This window comes from Hemiscyllium ocellatum, chromosome 1 (genome assembly GCF_020745735.1).
Source record: "Hemiscyllium ocellatum isolate sHemOce1 chromosome 1, sHemOce1.pat.X.cur, whole genome shotgun sequence".
NCBI classification, from domain to species: domain Eukaryota; kingdom Metazoa; phylum Chordata; class Chondrichthyes; order Orectolobiformes; family Hemiscylliidae; genus Hemiscyllium; species Hemiscyllium ocellatum.
Window position 1 is genome coordinate 36738803 of NC_083401.1, and position 21705 is coordinate 36760507.

At 45.0% G+C, this 21705-nt stretch overlaps 1 protein-coding gene across 4 annotated transcripts in view; it reads left to right on the forward strand.

The window, feature by feature from the left end:
- The window catches only part of LOC132828619 (fibroblast growth factor receptor 3-like), a 139280-nt gene that overhangs the window by 91311 nt on the left and 26264 nt on the right, over positions 1 to 21705 (forward strand). For 2 of the 4 annotated variants that reach the window (XM_060845706.1, XM_060845786.1), the window contains exons 5-8: positions 4279 to 4448; positions 8911 to 9034; positions 14371 to 14561; positions 21368 to 21518. In XM_060845706.1, the coding sequence (XP_060701689.1) occupies positions 4279 to 4448; positions 8911 to 9034; positions 14371 to 14561; positions 21368 to 21518 (636 nt within the window). The remainder of the gene's footprint in view (positions 1 to 4278; positions 4449 to 8910; positions 9035 to 14370; positions 14562 to 21367; positions 21519 to 21705) is intronic. The other 2 variants (XM_060845865.1, XM_060845921.1) reach the window with 1 other exon arrangement.

The following is a 21705-nucleotide window of genomic DNA, read 5'->3' on the forward strand; positions in this document are numbered from 1 at the left end:
GCAACCTAGGTTAGCCCAATTTATTTTGAGAAACTTTTGACTTTTGTAAATGTTTATCCCGCAAGTGCAGGTGTCCCAAAGTGCTGCAGCCCTCCTTCCACATCACAACAAACACAAACATTTGACTCGAATTATTGGAAAACGTACGTGGAACGAGTGAAATGAGATTGTAGCAGCAATGTATGAACCAGGAATGGGAGTAGGCCATTTCGACCCCCGTGTATCTGCTGTGCCACATTCAGTTATATCATGGCTGATTTGATTACAAATGCCAATCCATTTTCTCACCTAGCCTCAATAACCTTTTAGCTGGGGGTCTGTTATTCAGAAGTTTGGAAGGGCTTTTGCCTGAAACATCAATTTTCCTGCTCCTCGGATGTTGCCTGACCTGCTGTGCTTTTCCAGCACACCTCTAATCTAGACAGAAGTTTGAAGTGGCAACTGAGTTGTGGAGCTCGAGTCATAATCATTGGCTCGACAGGTTATTTTAGACAGCTTGCCATGTTTTATCCTTAGACTCTCTACAATGCATGCAAATATTCTTTACAGTAAGTACTCGATTAAACATGCGCACACCTCCAATTCAGGACTGATGTAGTCTTTTCCCACAGCCCATAACCTTGTTCCCCACAGTCTCATAAATAGTTTTGTTCAGTGAAATTAAATCACTTTGTGTTGGCAGTCAGTGAGTTCTCTTGTCAGTCTTGAGGTCAGGAAGACAATGTTCTTGGCCATATCTGTCTGTGAAGAAACATCTCCCTCACTGCAAATCTGTCAGCCAATATCTACCAAGTGCCAGAGGAAAATAAATGGCCTGCATTATTGGTTCGACTCTCTTGTGAAGGTTAACGGTGAGAACTGCTGCTGTGACCCAGTCTTGGCCTGTAGCAGCGAGCTTTGATTAAGCTCTCGCTGCTGGGAAAGTAAATTAGTTTAACATTTCTGTGCCATGCCAAGTGAGAAATGATGGAGGCCAGCATTATATGACAAGAACACAATGTGTGAAGTGTTGCTCAGGCTGTGAGACAGGAATCTTCACCTTCCCCCAACCACCCCCACTAAAAACACCCCCAACCACCTAACAACCCTTCACATACCAGCAGCTAATAGAGATATAGGAACAAGCAGCGACAATATTCAGAACGACCACACCACCACAACGTAGGCCAGAGTGACTCAGAAGCAGTGTCTATATACTGGGAGAGAAGAATCTCAGGCAACTAGTGGACGAAGACCTACATTAGCTACATTATTTCTTTCAGTTTTCCTCTCTTGATCGATCCAATTGTTTGCAAATTGTCTACAAAGCCATGGTGTATTTTGTGAATGGTCAATGAAACTAAAAGGGGTGGTATGGTAGCTCAGTGGTTAGCACTGCTGCCTCACAGCACAAGGGACCCAGGTTCAATTTCAGTCTTGTCTGTGTGGAGTTTGCATATTCGTCCTGTGTCTGTGTGGATTTCCTCTGGGTGGTCTGTTTTCCTCCCACAATCCAAAGATGTGCAAGCTAGGTGGATTGCCCATGCTAAATTGCCCATAGTGTCCAGGGATGTGCAGGCTAGGTAGATTAGCCATGGGAAATGCAGGATTACAGGCATAGGGTAGGGGGTTGGGATGGTTGGTGCAGACTCAATGGGTGGAATGGCTTCTTTCTGCCCTGTAGGGATTCTATGATTATAGTGGCTTTAGCCCATGTTAAAGAGATCACAGAGAAGTTCTGTGTTACCAGCAAACAGGTACTCAGTTGTAATCCGGATATAAGCAGTGGAAACAGTTCCTTCAGTGATTGTTGAGGCCTGTTTGGTCTGGGCAACTGACAGGGCCTAACACTAAAGGACCTGTCTGTTTGATGTGCTTTCCTAGTTCTGGAGTTAGCTCAGAATACAGACAGGAAATTTCCTTTCCGTGAGCAAAGTATACCCTGAAGCAATACTGACAAACTTTATTGTCAACTGAGTCTACAGTTAGCAAATGGGGCCATATTCTTCCCTCTTGTTTTCTCTCCGTCACCTCCTGAAGGTATCAGAGTTGCAGTGTTTTAACAGAGAAACAGGTCCTTTAGCCCACCATGTCTATGCCAGCCAATAAACACCGGCTTCCTGTTGGAGAGGTAGAGCAAGTTGAGATCGCCATGGGTGTTAGAAGGGTTAGCCACACAAGAGACTGTTTGATAACAGAAATATCATGTCAGTTATCTATGATTCTCTTCAGTTTCTTTTTGAATTACAAATGTGTTTGGCCTTTCAAAAATGTTTTGAAACCCATTCTTTCGCTGGCCTGTGGTCAGAAGACCAGAGCTGTGCAGTTCAGAGCTATTGTGCTGCAATCGTTTTCTTTCCCCATTGTAATTGCTCACTCCAGACACCAACAACAATCATTTGGCTCCGACCTTTTTCCGAGAACCATTCTTTAATGTTTCAGGTCCCAGTGCAGTAATTTGCCTGCTGCAAGTTAGGCTGGTTTGATCTTTGATAAGGGATAAGAATTTGGCAAACCTCCCTTAAAGTTAGTTCACGTCGGAGTTGTCAGAATCTTGAAAACTTGCAAAATTGTGGTGCCTTCTTTTAAGATTCCTATCCGATGGCCGAGCTCTCGAAGTGTGATCGAACCGCGGATTTGATGCGTGAAACATTCTTTTAAGCATCAATGCATAGCAACATAGCAAATAGGATCAGAAGAAGGCCATTCAGCCCTTCGAACCTGCTCCACCATTCCATATGATCATCTATTACTGATCCTTGTTCCCTCTTTCTTCTCATACCCTTTGATCCCTTAGTTCTAAGAACTATATTTAACACCTTCTTGAAAATATTCAACCTATTGGCCTCAACCTCTGGCAGAGAATTCCACAGAGGCACACCACTCTCTGGGTGAAGAAATTTCTCTTCATCCCAGTCCTAAATGATCTACCCCATATCTTTCGACCTTGTCTGGACTCCATGGTCATCAAGAACATCCTTCCTGTGTTTACCGTGTCTAGTCCTGTTAGAATTTTAAATGTTTTTATGAAAACCCTCTCATTCTTCTAAACTCCAGTGAATATAATCTTTGCCAATCTAGTCTCTCTTTGTACATCAGTCCTACCATCCCTGGAATCAGTCTGGTAAACCTTTGTTGCACTCCATTTGGGAGAATAGAGAATACACACAGTAATCCAAGTATGGTCTCACCAAGGTCTCCTTCAGTTGCAACAAGACACTCCTGTTCCCTGAATCCTCCGGGGACGTGGATTCAGATCCTAACTTGCAGATGAATTCAGTAAAATGTGGAGTAAAAGCTAGACAAATGGAAGCTATGTGAATGCTGATGGTTAATGTAAAAACACAACTTCTCGAGAAAGTCCTCCACATGACTCCAGACCTGAAGCAATGTGTTGACTGCCCACTGGGTAATAAATATTCCATGTTTGAATAACAAAGCACAAAAGCATGAATTGGTAGATATTGACAGTGCCTTTAAATGGAAGCACTCCTCTCTTGGATCATTTCTCTACATTCCTCTACGCTGTTGTCAAGGTGGTAACACGGCATCATGTTGGTAACTTTCACTTTGAAAGTAGAGTATTTCAGAGTACAGGATGCCTCATGCTGCTTCACATAGGAGAATCCAGTATGGGAATAACAGAACATCGGGCGACTATCTGTGTGGAGTTTGCACCTTCTCCCCATGTCTGCGTAGGTTTCCTCCGGGTGTTCCGGTTTCCTCCCACAATCCAAAGATGTGCAGGACAGATGAATTGGCCGTGCTAAATTGCCCATAGTGATAGGTGCATTAGTCAAGGGTAAATATAGGGTAGGGGAATGGCTCTGGGTGGGTTACCCTTCGGAGGGTCGGTGTAGACTTGTTGAGCCGAGGGACCTGTTTCCATACTTTAGGGGATCTAATCTAATCTAATCAAAACATATAGGGTTGTGAGGGTTCCCGGGGAGAAGGCAAAGATATTTCTAAAATCTTCTGGAAGAATGAGCTCAGAGAACTGAAGATCCTGTCACTATTGGTCGAGAGTCAGGGGAACCAGAGTCAATGGACCAATGGAGGGGGATGGTTGTCATGGCAATCTGCCATTGTGGGAATGATAGACGAGTGTGTCTTAGTGCAGGCAGCATCGGCCTCCACAGTGCAGACGTCAAGAAAGAGAGTCTGGGGAGCAAGGGCTGCTGGAGAATTCCTTCTACATCACTTGCTTTGTGATTCAATCCATGCAGGTTAAGTAACTGGGCTTTGTGTCAGCCATCAATATGACCCATCATCATCTTTCTTATCTGTTGGTGCTTTCAGGAGCTCCGTACTGGGCCCGGCCAGACAGGATGGAGAAAAGACTTCATGCAGTGCCAGCGGCTAACACCGTTCGCTTCCGGTGCCCTGCTGCAGGAAATCCCACTCCCACCATCCACTGGCTGAAGAACGGCAAAGAATTCAAGGGCGAACACCGCATCGGGGGCATTAAGGTGAGTCATTACCCCTGAACACACTCATCATGTCAGCTTTCAACAAGTGGCAGGGCCCCTTCGCCTCCCTCATGATTGTCTCACACAGGGTGAGTGACTCCACTCAGTGTTTGACAGTGATTAGGTTACACCCATTGTAATGGAATTTAATTTTCTAACACTGGGTGTAGAAGGGACACCGTGCACTGAGTGAACAGTCTGTCAGAGCTTCAGTCTTTACTTGGTTGCCTCACTACAGGAAGAATGTGATGGCACTAGAGAGGGTATAGAAGAGGTTTACCAGGATGTTGTTTGGGATGGACCAATTGAGCTACAAACAGAGACTAGATAGCTTCCTCTGGAGCAGAGAAGACTGAGGGGGGACACGATTGAGGGGTGTAAGAATATGAAGGGTATCAACAGGGTGGTTAGAAACCAGCTGTTCCCCTTGGTCGAGGGGTCAATCACGAGAGGGCATAGTTTCAGGGTAAGAGGCAGGAGAGTCAGAGGCGATTTGGGAAAAAAAAACAAAGGGGAATGGGAATCTGGAATGCACTGTCTGGGAGGGTAGTGGAGGCTGGAAACCTTACAACCTTTAAAAAAAAAAATCGGATGAGTACTTCAAATATCATAACATTCAGAGATCGGGGACAAGTGCAGGAAATTGGGATTAGCGCACTTCTAGTGATAGCTATATCAGATCCGATGGGCCAAAGGGCCTTCCTGTGCTGCATGTGGTCCTGCTGCAGTAGATGAACCATAAGATAAAACTGAAACAGCAGCAGTTGGGATTGAGCTGACCTTGTCCAAGTGAAACAAATGTACATATAGTTTACAGAATCCCATTTACTCTCTGCAGCTAATTCAGTGTGGAATGTTGTGCGCCTTCAGTCCCGTTCCATAATTAAAAATCCTGTTTCATACTTTAACACTGTCATCAAAAAGAAACAGAAAAGCCCTGCTTCCATTGTTGATTTGTAGATTGTGTGGAGTGAGCTTTAAGATGTGAACATATCCTTCATCCCAACTGCAACTGATCCAATCCAAACGTTAAAAGGCGAGCTCTTCTTCAGCTGGCCTGGAGGGAATTGGCCACGTTAGGCTGGGGAGAGTGCTCACTAATGACATTTTCCTTTCTCTGACAGAACATGGGTTGGGATAAGGGTGGGGGTTGTGTGGTGAAGGGTCTAGGGTAGGAAGAACACATTCCATGTGAGGGGAATCCCACCTGGAACCCACTCACTACCTTTATTCAAAAGTGACCAACTTCTAGAAACTTGACAATACTCACAACCCTTAAAGAACAGAAACAAAAATAGCAAAAAAACAACAGCCATAAAGAAAAGAATCCCCCTTTCAGTTTTAGCTCTTAACTTAGTAAAGAAAGTAAATTACCATGTACTCTAACATCAAATACTCTTTGGTCTTGTTAAAATTATCTAAACCTGCTGTCTTTACCATAGCATTGCACATAAACTAAAATGTCAGATTGGTTTTCAGTTTAAAATTCCACTTTAAAGCAGCTTTCAAATCCTTTCAGGAATCTGCAATGTTTTATAATCCTTCTAAAGCCCATGTGACACTGCATGCTTAACCGCATGAATAAAAGGCTTGTTTTAATCCTTTACCAACCAAGAAAGCCAGCAATTGTGCTGCGAGCTGTAACAAATGTGTCCAAATGTGTTCCTGCTCTTTACTCTCTTCTCTTTCTAAACAGCAGCACAAAGGTGTTAACCTTAATCTCTAACAGGGCTCTCCTGAAGCGGCTGACAGTTTGCTGTGGTGCACGTCTTTAAGTGTTGACAGCTTACTGATTTCCTTCCCCAAACGGACAGTGCTCATGTTCGAAGCTAGACCCTTTGCACTGGGCTATCGGTATTCACAGCCGAACCTGGTTCTATCCACGCCCATATGCCCCTTTCCACTGGATTGCAAACAGGAGTGTGGTTCCCAGACTGGTAATGAAATAAAACCATACCAGAGCAAGTCCTATGGACTTATGTCTGTGCTGTCAGCGGTATTTACTGAGCACGGGTAGAGACATTTGCCACTGTCACCTCTCCAGAAAGACTAAACTCCCATCACCATTCCTCCCAACACCTCATGCAGTCAGTGTACGTGACAACAAACCTTCGAATCAGCTGAAATGGTCACCAAGCTGCACTCACCTCGCCAGCATTCAGTTGGAACTGTGAACTGTTCATTGCCTTCCTGAGACAGTGTGTACTCCCTCAGTCAGTGACACTGTTTAATGTATTTGCCCTGACCACGTGAACTGCAGTCGGACCTCCAGTTAAAGCTGAGGGCACAGAGACGGCTTCTTTCCACTTCTGTTCAGCAGTGGGAATCGTGGCTTTGAAGAAGAACAAGACGAGGAAGAATAATAAACGGGGCAGACACAGACAATGCTGGAGAAACTCAGCAGGTCCTGGCAGTACCTCTGGAGAGAGTAAAACTAAGTAGCGTTTAGAGTCCGATATGACTCTTTTCTGAAGCTCAGCAGAATAACTTGAGGGCTGCTGACAGCAGTTAGGGGGTTGCCAGTTGAGCACAGTGCCCCTGAATCTATTAGGCATTTTTAATTCAAATTTTTTCCATGATAAGGGGTTCACACACATCCTTTGCCAAGTAAAGAAACAGAGTTTTGACAGTCTTGAACAATATTTTATTTTTCATGTGTAAAATGTCACAACCAAACGTGCCCTGAGACATGACAGCTTCTTATTAAACTTCAAAGGTTTCAGTGGGAACTGTTGCATAAGGAGGAAAACATCTCCAGGTTTTAGCACCATCAAAGTCCCCATTGCTCTGAGGAAGGGATTGTATGGAAGCTGTAGCCATTGTATGTACTCAGACAGAGGCAGTCAGAAGACAATCAATCGATGTACATTAAGGATCTGGATGTAAAGGGCATTGTTACTAAGTTTCCAGATGACACAAAAATAACGTGAGGTGCAGGTGGTTGAGGAAGCAGTGAGGCTGCAGAAGGATTTGGACAGGCTAGGAGAGTGGGCATAGAAGTGGCAGGTGGGATACAGTGTAGGAAAGTTTAAGATTATGCATTTTGGTAGGAAGAATAATAGCAGAGATTATGTTCTAAATGGGGAAAGGCTTCAGAAAAATGAAGCATAAAGGGACTTGGGAATCCTAGTTCAGGATTCTCTTATTGTTCACATGTAATTTCAGTTGGCAGCTAGGAATGCAACTGAAATGTTAGCATTAATTTCAAGAGGGCTGGAATACAAGAGCACGGATGTACTGCTAAGGTTGTGCAAGGTTCTTGTCAGGGTCCATTTGGAATATTTTGAGCAGTTTTGGGTCCTGTATCTAAGGAAGCATGTGCTGGTGCTAGAGTGGGTCAAGGAAGGTTTATAAGAGTGACCCTGAGATTGAAAGGCTTCTCACGTGAGGAGCAATTGAGGAATCTGGGTTTGTACTCGATGGAATTTAGAAAGCTGAGGGGTGGATTTGATTGAAACTTATAGAATACTGAGAGGCCTGCATCGAGTGGGCTTGAAGAAGATGTTTCCACTAGTCGAAGATACTAAGATCTGAGCGAACATCCTCAGAGTGAAGGGGCGACCCTTCAGAACTGAGATGACGAGGAATTCCTTCAGCCAGAGGGTAGTGAATCTGTGGAACTCGTTGCACAGGACATGGAGGCCAAGTCATTGAGTGTATATAAGATGGAGATAGATAGGTTAGTGAAGCAATCAAGGGTTATGGAGAGAAAGCAGGAAAATGGGGTTAAGAAACATATCAGCCATCATCGAATAGTGTAGCAGACTGAATGGGCCAAATGACTTAATTCTGTTCCTAGATCTTAGGAGGCTTTTTCTTGAAGCCTAGGTATGGGGCCACCATCAACTCTTTAGTGCCTCAGAAAATTCTTGAACTTCAAGGGTTTGCCTCTGCAAGATATGGAAATCTCACAGGCAGCAGCCCTAAGGGTGGGTGGACATGAATGGGGGCAATCAGTGGGCAACGATTAGTCACAGGAACCTAGACAATGCTGGAGAAACTCGACAGGCTTGGCTATATTAGTAGAGAGAGAAATAGAATTAGTGTTTCAAGTCTAATACTCTTCTTCAGAACTTCTGGAGAGACATGGTTGCAGGTGCACATGATGGGGATGGGAGGGAGGGGTTGTTGTGCTGGTGGATTGAGGAGGGGGTGTAAGTGTTTGTAGGGGTGGGGCAGAATGTGTATCATGGTGGCAAGGTTGGGGTACCATGGTGATAGGGCGGGGATGGGTTTATTATGGTGAGGGATGGTGGGGGGAGAGTCTATCACAGGGTTGGGATAGAGGAATGAGGTATCATTATGGGGACCCTGCCAGTATGTTTGTGCCTTGCAAGTATGGTCAGGAGTTAGCTCTGTTTCTATTAGAGAGGAGCATTCGACTCTCATATTCAGAAACCAACAGGAACTCAGGGCTCTGGAGAAAACCAGTGACCATTCTCTATCTGTTTCCTTTCTCTAGTTACGACACCAGCAGTGGAGTCTGGTCATGGAGAGTGTTGTTCCCTCAGACCGAGGCAATTACACATGCGTCGTCGAGAACAAATATGGCAGCATTAGCCACACCTACCAGCTGGATGTACTCGGTAAGATGGCTCTTTTCAGATTGACTGGGTGGTAGGTTGAATCACAATTGTAATATTGCGTACTAAGTCTGGTCACAGTCAAGCGTTAAAATTCCAATCCTAGAAGGTTATCTGGGTTGACACTCCCAAACAGCAATGAAGCAGTCACTGTATTTCAAAGAAGTGATGTTTCCCACATGAGGTAGCATCTGCTGTTTCAGGCAGCAAGACTCATCATACGTGTCACTGTCATAGAGAGAGGAAGGGAACTCTTCCCCATCACAGCCACCCCAAGACAGATCAGCTAGTCGTTCATTCCAATCCTGCTTATGGGATCTTACAGTGCACAAATTGGCTGCAACTCTTGCCTAAATCATTGTGTCTGAAAGGAATCTGTTGCTTGTAAAGTGCTTTGGGGATCCTGTGAGGATGTAATAAAGTGTTATATAAACACAAGGTTCTTATTTCATTCTTTCTTTCCTGAGGCATTAATTCTGTCATTGGCTAATGCTGTCTCTTCCCATGAGCGGCCTGTGATATCTCTGCAAGGTGATTAAACCTCAGTAGTGATCTTGCCAGTGTCACCATCACAGTTGTGCCTAACCCTGTCATTTGGAGCACACCTAACCTTCCCGGAGAGCTGGCTACAGCAATCTGAGGAAGGGAAATTTAACTTTCATTTCCATTTCTGAAACCAGAGATGCACAGCCTTTTTACAGCAGCTCAGTTGAGGCGCGTTAACAGGGTGCAGGTTATGCAGGTTGGACTTCTGAGCAAGATCTTCCAGCTGACTTAATCATTGTCACCCATTTATCACTTGCCACAAAGTCAGAATTGGCCGCAAGGATTGAAATCCGAAGCTCAAATCAACCTTATCCTCTTCATGGAGGCCAGTAGCCACTAGGAATCGACAGTGAGTGGACAGAAGCCACACCAGCTGCCAATCGTTTTAAATGGGGGCTGGAGGAATATTGAGACAGAAGCAATGTTGGAGATTCTAGGAAGAGGAAAGTCCTGAGAAGACAAGATTGCAGGATTGTGGGGAGAATGGGTGGGAGGGTTGTTGTAGTGGAAGGCAGCAGAGCAGTGCTACTGAATGACTGAGATGGAGGAATATTATAGAGGCTAGCTTAATTACCTTGGGGAAGCTGGGAGTATTAATGCAGGACTACCCCATGGGACATTAAATGGGATGAAGTGAGACAGTAACAGTGAGGCAGTTATACATCTGTGAAAGGAGAGTACCCTCCAAACTGGAGGGCTACTTAATGATTGGAACTGAAGATGAAAGTAGAAGCTTTAAATTATGGTAATTGTTATTGCGTAAAAAAAACTCACAATAATTACTTTTGTCTGTAGCAACAACGATTTCTAGTACACTTAAAGGTAATTGTAGAAAATCCAATTGTAAAACTCTTCAGGGAATGGGTAATAAATTGCTGAAGAATCCATATCTACGTCCACTTGTGTTGATTAGGGATTCAAATAGGATCACCTTTAGTAAGACGTCATTGTGCAGTCAAACAAGCCGGATAGCTCAAAGTTAACCCATTGACTGCATACAGAATACCCAGCCAAAGAGAAAAGGGTTGCAAGGCGTGTTGGTTATTTAGAGTTAAATCATGCATTTTCACAACTAATTATCAGATTCTAGACTAGAGTGGCGCTGAAAAAGCACAGCAGTTCAGGCAGCATCCGAGGAGCAGGAAAATCGACGTTTCGGGCAAAAGCCCTCTATTCATAATGAAGGGCTTTTACCTGAAACGTCGATTTTCCTGTTTCTCGGATGCTGCCTGACCTGCTGTGCTTTTCCAGCACCACTCTAATCTAGAATCTGGTTTCCATCATCTGGCAGTTCTTGTTTTTACAACTAATTCTCAGCTTTTGTTGAAACCTTTAAGAAAATCAGGATCTTCTGTCAATGAAATATTCCATTGTTGTCAGTAGAAGTTCAAATATTTTATGAAGTGTCAAAGCTAGAAGTAATTACCACAACCATTTCACCTACTTGTCAGTCTTCAAAGAAAGAAAGCCTTGCATTGAGATGCTATCTTCACAAACACAGGATATCCAAAAGCCCTTTTCAGCCATCAAAATACCCAGCAAGTGTAGTCACTGCTGCGTTGTTGGAAGTGGTAGAGTCACTTGTTACACAGCAAGCTCCCACAAACTGCAATGTGATAATGACCAGAAAATCTGTTCTAATAATGTTGGTCAGGGATAAATATCAATCAGGACATTAGGGAGAATGCCTTTGTTCATCTTTAAAGTGGAGCTGTGAGTTCTTTCACATCCACCTAAAATGTCAGATGGAGCCTTGGAACTCAATACTTGGCTTTTGCGAAATGAGTTGATATCAATCAGGACTTGGGGCTGTGCTGAGGAAGGGAAAACCATCCAAGGTTCTTACTCCAGCTCACTGCCTGACAGCCCCTGTTGATTTTCAGACACATCCTGAGGACAGGTAAGACCAGATTCAGAGGAGACAATAGTGAGGCTGCAAAGACTCGCATCCAAGGTTTCCTCACCATTGGTGGCAATCTTGTTTAAAATGGATGGGTTGCAGTAGCATTTACATATCAATGATTCAAATATTCAGGCCCTCACTTGGGAATGAGGAATAGCAGGGTGTGTCAGAGGGTATTGGTGATTCACTGAGCGGCAAGAGAGTGAAAAGAATCATGGGAGCTATTCTGGCTGTTTTGTCCAAAAATCCCTAAGCATCATTAGAACAACCACAGTGGGGTGTGCTCAAGAACCTGCTGACCATTTCTAAGCATCACTGACCAAGGTGCATCCCTCACTGGCCTTGTGGAGGTGGTGATGAACCTCCTAGCAATTCAGAGATCATGGGGAAGTCTAGTTGTTTTAGCTGCTTCATATAACATGAAGCTTACTCAACCTCTCATTAGTTTTGGGAAAATGGGAAGAGAATTTATGATCCATGTGACTCCTTCATGACTACCACATCTCCTAGACAAGAACAAAAGACTAATATTCCAACATTCTGAAAATACATCAACTTTAAAAAGAAATAGCCAGTCTTCATTGTAAAAATGATATGGCAGAATTGTGGATCATGCAGGAGCCTCATACTAACACGAGAAGCTGAATTTGATCCTAAAACACTCTAGCTCCCTCATGTATTGTTCCTGTTGGTTAAAAACTATGATAATGCTGCTAACAGTGAGAAGAAGGTTGTGTGGTAACATTAGACACTGTAAAGGTTGAATTAAATAGAACATATTAAATGGGAAATGATGTCACCACAGGAAATGATATCACCAATCCAAGGAAACTCAAATATATAAATAGAAAGTGGGCTCCACCACCAGAGCTTCATTTCGAGGCTCACTGAAGATGTTTCCTAGTATGGTGACAAAATGTCTGAAAACGAACCTTCCAGCTCAGTGAGCAAACCCACATCCAGAACATATTAAAAATAATTTAAATTACCTGTCACACTTGGTGAGATGCATGGAATGACGTAAATAATTGCATTTTTAATTCAAAATCACCTTTGTTGATAATTCCCAATGAACATTGACAGCAAGTATTCACAGCAATGTGGTTTACCCCATTGACTTGTTACGCTATCTCATGCCTGTGTTAAATTTAAATCTTGTTTTATCTTTTTCGCTTCTGTTGATATCCAACTAAGCACCTTGCCAAATCTGCAGACTTCCCTCTTGCTCTTATATATTGTCTCTTTTGTTCTGTTTCATACAGTGGCCCAGCACAAGGTCATTAAAAAAAGGTGCCCTGAAAATTGAGCCACTCAGAACACGCGACTAGAGTCACATCATATTTGTACCCTTGCTTTACTGTTCAACACCCATCGCTCTTCAACAACAGACTCATAAACAATGTCAAGCATCTCTTCTTTTGAGCAAAAGAAAGTGTACAGGTCCAGTACCACTTTTCCAGCAACTATTGCCAGCCGACAACCAACCATGAGTAAAGATGAGAATTTTGTTGACAATTTGTGCAAGGGGTCCAGGTCAGACTGCCTGTCTTCTCGCTATTGGGTTAATGGTGTGACAGCGACTTGTTAGTCACTGAGAGCCCCACGCTCACCTCTTTTGGGACCAGCAACAATATCTTGTACTTATACCCGTATGAAGTATTTTGGAGCCCTTTAACAAGAAGAGGGAGGGCAAGGACAAGAGAACAGGAAGGGACCAAGAGCACAGTGCGAAGAATGAAAAGTCAGATCTGGAAGAAGAGAGAACGCTGCTGAGCTAGGAGTGGTTTTGGAGATTAAAAGAGACAACACAAATGTACAAATAAAAGTGAAGCAGAAATGGAGTTTAGAGGAATTAATTATCCACTGGATCATGTAGAACTCAGTGTTGTAGCAGTTGAAAGCAGCTCCGTCAGTGGCTTGCTAAATATTTTATACTCACCTGAGGGATGTGAGCATCACTGGCTGCGCTGGCATTTATTTCCTGTCCATAGTTGCCCTTGAGAAGGTGGTGGTGAGCTGCATTCTTCAACTGCTGCAGCCCATGTGCTGTAAAATGACCCACAATGCCTGAGGGAGGGAATTCCAGGATTTTGACCCAGCGACAATGAAGAAACGGCAATATATTTCCAAGTCAGGATGGTGAGTGGCTTGGAGGGAACTTGTATCTGATGCCCTTGCCATTCCAGATGGAAGTGGTTATTGGGTTTGGAAGGTGCTCTCTGAGGATCTTTGGTGAATTTCTGTAGGGCATCTGGTAGATAGAACACACTGCTGCTGCTGTTGGTGGAGAAGGGAGTGGATGATTGTGAAATATTGTTGAGTGAAGAAAGTGTTCCTGAAAGTTTAATTCTCCTGGAATTGACCTGTCAACATTTGTCTTCCTCAAGATTGTGGCTTGTGCTGACAGTGCAGAAAAAGGACAGGCAAGGAACGGTCGAATGAGCCAATTGACATTTCTAGTTCTGTACCCAGGATAAAGCTGCCAGCAGTCTTTCCTTACAATGAGGAGAGAATGTCAATTCAGTTTCCTCCTCCAATCCTCTATTCACTCGACCTTGATTCCATCACCCTTTCCTATGGCTCAATGACCTCACTTGGCAACATAACATAAATGCTGAAATTTTTAAAAATCTGTTCATTGGATATGAGTAATGTTGAGACAAGCCTACATTTATTGCCTATACCTAATTGCCCAGAGGGCAGTTGCGAGTCAACTATATCACTTTGAGTCTGGAGTCACATGTAGGCCAGATCAGGTAAGGACCAAGGATATCCATCGCTAAAGGATATGAGTTGACCTCTGGGCAAATCGGGATAATAATTGTTCTATTCCAAATTAATAGTGCGCTCATGACTTTGTTTTAACCTGAGACATTTCCTTTACTTTCAGAAAGGTCTCCACATCGGCCTATTCTCCAGGCAGGACTGCCTGCAAACCAGTCAGTGGTCGTGGGTAGTGATGTTGAATTCCACTGCAAGGTCTTCAGTGACGCACAGCCACATATCCAGTGGCTAAAACACGTGGAGGTGAATGGCAGCAAACAGGGCCCGGATGGAGCTCCATATGTCGTGGTACTGAAGGTAAGTGGCAGATTGATGCATAGTGCAACAGATAATCATGGCAGTCCCACTTGGCAGCACTGACATACCCAAAGGGAAAATATAATTAGCCACAAGCGTTCAAGGGTCTTGACAGTGACTTGCATTTCCATAGCACCTTTAACATGGGAAAACATTCCCCAAGTGCTCCACAGGAGCAAAAAGAAGGAGTTGGTCAGAGGTTTGAGGGTCATAGAGGAAGGTTTTAAAGGGAGTCTTCACGAAGGAGAGGGAAGCGGAAAGGTTTAAGGTGGAAAGCCGAGAGATTATGGCCAAGATGGCTGAAGTTGGGAGGAAAGTCAAAAGGCACACAAGAGGCAAATGTTAGAGGAAAGGGGCATTCTCAAAGGGTTATGGTTCTGGAGGAAGTTATACAGATAGGGAAGGAACGAGGCCATGAGGTTTTGGGGCGAGGTGGTTGTGTAGGTTGATTGAAGTGGATTCGGACATGAGGATGTGGGTTTTAAATAATAAAGGTGTTGAGAAACATAAATGGATGTTTTCCTCTTGGGTGAATGTATAACCTCTTGTACCACTCAATCAAACATTACAAAGGCCTATCGCTCATCATCTAGTTTGTACTGGTCTTCTCCAGTCAGTGAACAATGAGTTAGCAATAAGGAGGGACTACTTTATTTATTTGATTTATTTATTGTTACAAAATACAGTGAAAAGTGTCGCCATTCTCTGGTGCCATCTCAAAACACAGCAAAATGAATCAGAACAGAGAATTTAAAGTCAGAAAAGCAAAGAGAGAGAAAGTGCTTCTTGTTGAGTGTTCCACCATGGGCCTGATGCCAGGCACAATTGCCCTTCACCATGGAATGAAAGTCACCAATCTTTGGTGCCATCTCACCTCCACCAACCCCCTGCCACTATGATTCCTCGCTGGGCCTTGCCAATGCAGATGCCACAGATGCCGCCAAGTAATACATCCTTCCAAATTCAACCCTTGCCACCACCATGAGTCTGCTTTGGGTCCACCTCACCGATGCCATCAGGTCTCGTACTGTGCCCACCTTCACCTCTGCTGCCCTCTCCATGATTCCGCTCTGGAAGCCGCCGCAGACGCTACCAGAAACCCAAACCCGACTCCTGCAGCAGCCGTGAGTCGGCACTAGGACCACCTCGTTGATGCAGAAGCTGCTGGGGGCCCAAACCTACTTCCGACACCACCACCGTCAAAACATGTGGTGCTGGAAAAGCACAGCAGGTCAGGCAGCACCCAAGGAGCAGGAGAATCAATGTTTTGAGCATAAACTCTTCATCAGGAATGCCACCATGAGTTTTCGCTGGGGCTCACTCACCACAACCCATTCCATCACCACAATGAGCTCTTCAACAAGAGATAAGTAAAATAGAAGAGACAAAAAAAAAGAGAAAAAAGAAAAGAAACAAAAGGAGAAGTGGACAGAGCTGTGCCCTCAATCCTCTTACCAACTGCATCGCCATCTTACCAGAAAGTTATATTTGCCCAGTCTGACTTTGAGAAGACTGAACCGATTTAAAGACTTTCCACTGCTATCTCTATCTAACCTCACAAAGAGAAGGAGCCAAATCTGGACCATCCTTTCGGACTGTGCATACACTCATCTTCAAACTAATAAGAGCACTTGGAAATGATGGTGGAGAATTGGGACCTGCTCCATTTTTAGATTCCAAAAACAATAGAGAACAGCAGATGATCTTAACAGGTGTTTACCTCAAAAAACATGACATCAAATTGGCTCAAATATCCGATGGAATCATGGGAACAAATCCTCCACAAAACAAGGATTAAATTTCTGAAATCCCACCATTAAACTGCAGCTTTGTGTAACTATAAGGTCTTGTGGGGTACATTGGTAGTGTCTCTCCCTCTGGGCCAGAAAGTCCAGGTTCAAGTTCTACCTGCCTCAGAGGTATGTCATAATGTGGCTGAACAAATTGATTCATTGTGTCATCATAGTCTTACCACACCATAGGCTGCTCTCTCATTACAGAGAGGTGACTGGTGGTGATTTAACTCGAGGGCCATCAGACCTCAGGTGAGGGAAGAGGTTGAGAATTAGATTAGATTAGATTCCCTCGGTGTGGAAACAGGCCCTTCAGCCCAATAAGTCCACACTGACCCTCCGAAGAGCAACCCACCCAGACCCCTATATTTACCCCATACTAGGCACCCAACAATATGGGCAATTTAGCACGGCCACTTCACCTGTCCTGCACATCTTTGAATTGTGGGAGGAAACTGGAGCACCCGGAGGAAACCCACGCAGACACGGGGAGAATGTGCAAACTCCACACAGACAGTTGCCCAAGGTGGAAATTGAACCCGGATCCCTGGCGCTGTGAGGCAGTAGTGCTAACCACTGAGCCACTGTGCCACCCCAAGAGCCCTTCATGATAACCTCAAACTGGTGATGGGAATTGAATCCACATTGTTGGCATCACACTGCTATGCAAATAATTAATCCAGCCAACTAAGCTAAACCGATTCTCAACAAGTTGATTAAAAGGAGTTAGATATAACTGTTTGGGCTAAAAGGATCAAAGGGTATGGGGAGAAAATGGGAACCTGGGACTGAGTTGGATGATCAGCCCTGATTATATTGAGAGGCAGAACAGGCAATGTACAATGAAACAATGTAAATAACTAAAACTGAACAGAGTTAACAATTCATGTCAGGTACGACTTTTCTTCAGAACTAAATTGTACCAGATTCCAACTTTGAACTCCCGTTTTTCTCTCTCCACGGACCTGCTGGGTTTCTCCAGCGCTCTCTCTGTTTCACATTTCCAGTATGTGCAGTGTTCTGCTTTTATACAACTTGCAGCTGGATGTGTGTAACAGTGTAAACTGGTAGTGCTGATGTTGTTCTGTACCAGCAGAGTAAGTTCTCGTGGTTGCTGGCCTGTCAGTGTTTGCCAATCTCACAGTACGATGTTTACGGACTGCACTGCCTGACATTGTTGTGCCCAATCTATCTGTGCATTGTCCTGATAATGCGATTATTTTTAAAAATAGCCTGAATCCTACCCAGGCCAGATTGAGGAGCTGGGTGCACACCGGAGAGTCCAAACTTGTCGAAGTAAAACAAAGTGCAAGAAAAACTTTGAAGTCCATGTCTGCCTGACATTGTGTTGAGCTCAGCGAGATGCTTGGAGCTGTAGATGGAGCGCAGCCATTTTAATCTGCGGTGTTGTTTAGCCAAGGTGCCCATAAATCTGGGATCAGGGAAGAGAGTAGGGAAAAAGAGTCGGGGACGTGAGGGTGATGGGGCTTGGAGTAGTGGCCGTTGTGCAGAAACAGCAGAATGTGTGCGGAATGTGCAGAGGGAGCACAAAGAGGATTTTCACATAGCACCAGGACAAACAATAGCATCACATGGACTTAAGAGCCCAGTCAGGAATGAAAGAGCACTGGCCTGGAACTAAACAGCTTTCTGTTCAAGTGAAGTCGAAAGCAGAATGAAGCAAACACTCTGTACAAACAGGACTGAAACACTCCTTCAGGACGGCTTGTCTTTCTAGGTTGGACCTTAAGCTTTGGAGCAGCGAGTACTGTAGTGTGAGATCTTCTGAACCAGTCATCTTATTGTTCAGGAGTCAACCCAACACTTTCTGCACCAGCGAGTTCAAACCTGCTTAAAGACATAACGCCTTCTTGTAAAAGTGCTTTTCAATTGTGATTTCTAGGCGGCACAACTCTGTAAGCTGCTTCAAGGTGCACTGTTTGCATCATTGCACAATGCTGTCAGTCCCCGAGCACAGAGGGAGGGCTGTATCGAGCAGCCTGTGCCTGACAATCATGCTTCAAGTGGGTCGCACAGCTCTGAGAACAGTTCTAGCTGCTTCGATCAGAAATGATGTAATCATATATGAGTGAGTTATCTGATTGATGGGATAGATTGTGTAACCGTGTGTTCATTGTGGTTCCAATCTCGCCTCTGAGTCAAAACATAGGGGGCACAGGGCCCAATGCAGAGATTTGAGGGGAAATTCTAAGCGGGCACTCCGAGGTGCCAATTACCGCATTTTGAAACTTTAAACCAAGGTCCTAAAGGTAGATGCAAAAGAATTTGTTGCACTTTTCATAGAAAAGCAGGGGATTTCTGAGCTAATATTTATCCCTCAGCCAGGTGGGGGTCATATCACACGGATGTGGGCGAACTGGCAACCATGGCAATTAATAACAAAACTTTCACAATGTACTTTAAATATGAAGGTCTTTGGGATATCTTGAGATTGTGAAAGGTGCTATATAAATGCAAGTGTGTGTGTATGTATGTGTGTATTGGCAAGTAATTCTACCGCTGATAGTGATTCTAGTTAAAGAGACCATGACGCTGACAGATCATCATGAAGTCCCCACACTCTGGCATCCTTCCTTGAGGTTAGGAAATCTGCTGCCCAGGCCAAGATGTGACTCCAGGCTCTCACCACTCAGGGATAGCCTGGCCAGGAACACCCAGACATCCCGAGACCAAACGTTAAAATAAATCCGGGGAGTTCTCCAGTGCGGATTTGCGACACCACATGCAGCAGCAGGTGAAACACTGAGGGTGGGGGAGGAGGTGGGAGGGGCGGTCTGAATGAGAAACGAGCAGCCATAGCATTAACCATTGCTCTCCACTTGAACCAACCAAATGACATTCCTCTGTCTCTTAGGCCGTGATTCCAAATCTAACCAATGGAAAGGACTGGGAAGGGACATCATCATAATGGAGTCGGGGGGGTGGGTGGAATTGAACACTGGAATTGAGTAAGGGGGGGAAGGTCTAGGGGTGTGCGGAAAGATCTGTGGGGTGAATAAGGGGGAGAAGAAAGGTTAGTGGGGTAGTAAGGGGGAGGGTAAAGGTCTGTGGAGGAGTAAGGTGGAAGGGGAAAGGCTTTTGGGGGAGTAAGGGGGAAGGGGAAAGGTTAGTGCGGGAGTAAGCCGGAGTGTAAAGGTCTGTGAAGGAGTAAGGGGGAAGGGGAAAGGTTTGTGGAGTAAAGAGGGTGTGAGGGGGACAAGAAAGGGAGTGATGGGGGGAAAGGAAAGGGCTGAGAGGGGGGAGGGGAAAGGGCTTGAGCAGTGCGGGGGAGGGAATAGGTCCAGAAAATGTAGCACCTGCCCTGCTCTTGCCTAGAGGCCTGGCTAGTTTAGAGAGTGTGACAGATGGTGACATAAATGGAGGCCTGGGGTGGAGAGGGTTCACACTAAAGACACTGAGTGACAGCCCTCGCCCTCCTGCTTTCCACAAGGCACTGCTCAATGAGCAGAACAATGGAGAGTCTTTTACAAACAGATTGGTTTAGAGTCATTTAAAGGAACATCCCCATTCTGCCGTTGTTCCATGTGTTTGTGCAATATCGGGCAGATGAGTCATCTTTATGTCTGTGAGAAATATTTGTGGTGCTGATTCAAAATTAGTAATGCCTGCCATTTCCCAACCTCAGTTGAAAGAAAGGCATACTCAAAGTTCAGAAAGCCATGTGTTTGCCTATATCAACAGCTTCTGGAAAATTAACTGCTTTGCAAAAAGATGGCCAGAACACGCAACGGATTAAATACAAGGCTTAGTTTTCCAGAACTGAGGTATTTTTGGCTCTTGGGCTCTGTTCTCCAGGAACTAACCACCCTGCAGGCCACTCCCCCCGCCCCCCCAACAAACCTCCATTCAATTGGGGTCAGCAGGGAAGGTTGAGGGACGAGAGGGTGGATCAAAGCTGGGTGCCACTGCCTTTCACAGCAAATCACCATGGCAGTATGGACTCTTGAGTGCGATAAAAGGCCTCTAAGGAAGTTGGCACAAAATGGCTGAGGGAACCACTGCACCCTGGGAACACACCTCTAAGGGTGACACAGTAGCTCAGTGGGCCTGGGTTCAATTCCCACCTCAGATGACTGTCTCCGTCACATTCACATTCTCCGTCTGTCTGTGTGAGTTTCCTCCCACAGTCCAGAGATGTGCAGGTCAGGTGCATTGGTCAAGCTAAATTGATAGTATTAGATGCATTCGTCAGGGTCAAATATAGGTTAGGGGAATGGGTCTGGGTGGCTTACTCTTCGGAGAGTTGGTGTGGACTTGTTGGGCCAAATGGCCATACTGTAGGGAATCTAATCTAATCTCTTGGAGTTAGCTGCTCTTGGATTGGACAGCCTCTACCATGCATAGGCCCAGGCCTGCTATTAGTATTGTTATCACAACCTTTAAAAGGTATATGGATGGGCATTTGAAGTGTTAGAACATTGAAGGCTATGTGCTGCAAAGTGGGACTAGTTTAGACTGAGCAAACCTTTGGCTGTATAGGTCCCATAGGCCGAAGGTTCTAAACTGTACTATATGGTTCTATAGTTTCACTGCAGTCTGTTTAACATAGATAACTACAAACTGAGAACAGAAGTAGGCCATGTGAGCTTTGAGACACCTCCGCCATTCAGTCAGATCAAGACCAACCTGATTCCTCCTCATTCCCAGCTACCCACGGCAACCTTTCTCCCCCTGACATATCATGAAATCAATGACTTCAAGGAAGAGGACACATAGGAGACATTGAGATCAGCCATGATCATATTGAATGCCAGGGCAGGCTCAAAGGACCGAACGGCCTACTCCTGCTACGAGTTTCAATGTTTACCGCTCCCTGTTAATAGGTGGACTGAGAAGCGAAAAGGTAACATTACTGCAGGGTTTGATTTTAAATATTCCACCCCAATGCCACCTTCCAGTGGTCTCTAGTCAGGAATGTCTACTGGCAGCCTTGCTGTTCCAGGGAGCTGCGGCTGAAGCTACTGACCTGTTCTGTATGATCTGTTCTTGCAGTCGTGGATAAGTAGAACCGCTGAAGCGGACGCTAAACTCATTCTTTACAATGTGACAGAACAGGATGAGGGCGAGTATCTGTGTAGAGCCACCAATTTCGTTGGCACGGCTGAAAAACTGCACTGGCTGTACGTCAACGAACCGAAACCAGGTAAACGCAAACCTCTGTCCCAGGCCTCCAACCCAACAAAGTCTGACTTATAACCTCCACCCAGCCTTCCCGGCTCCCCCCACCCCCCAGCTGACTGCCCGTCACCATCGCCAACAATACGGAGCACGCAATCGCCTTGTCTGCTCGTGGGCTTGACTGCTCCAGCCTGTGCCAACCTGTCATCAGT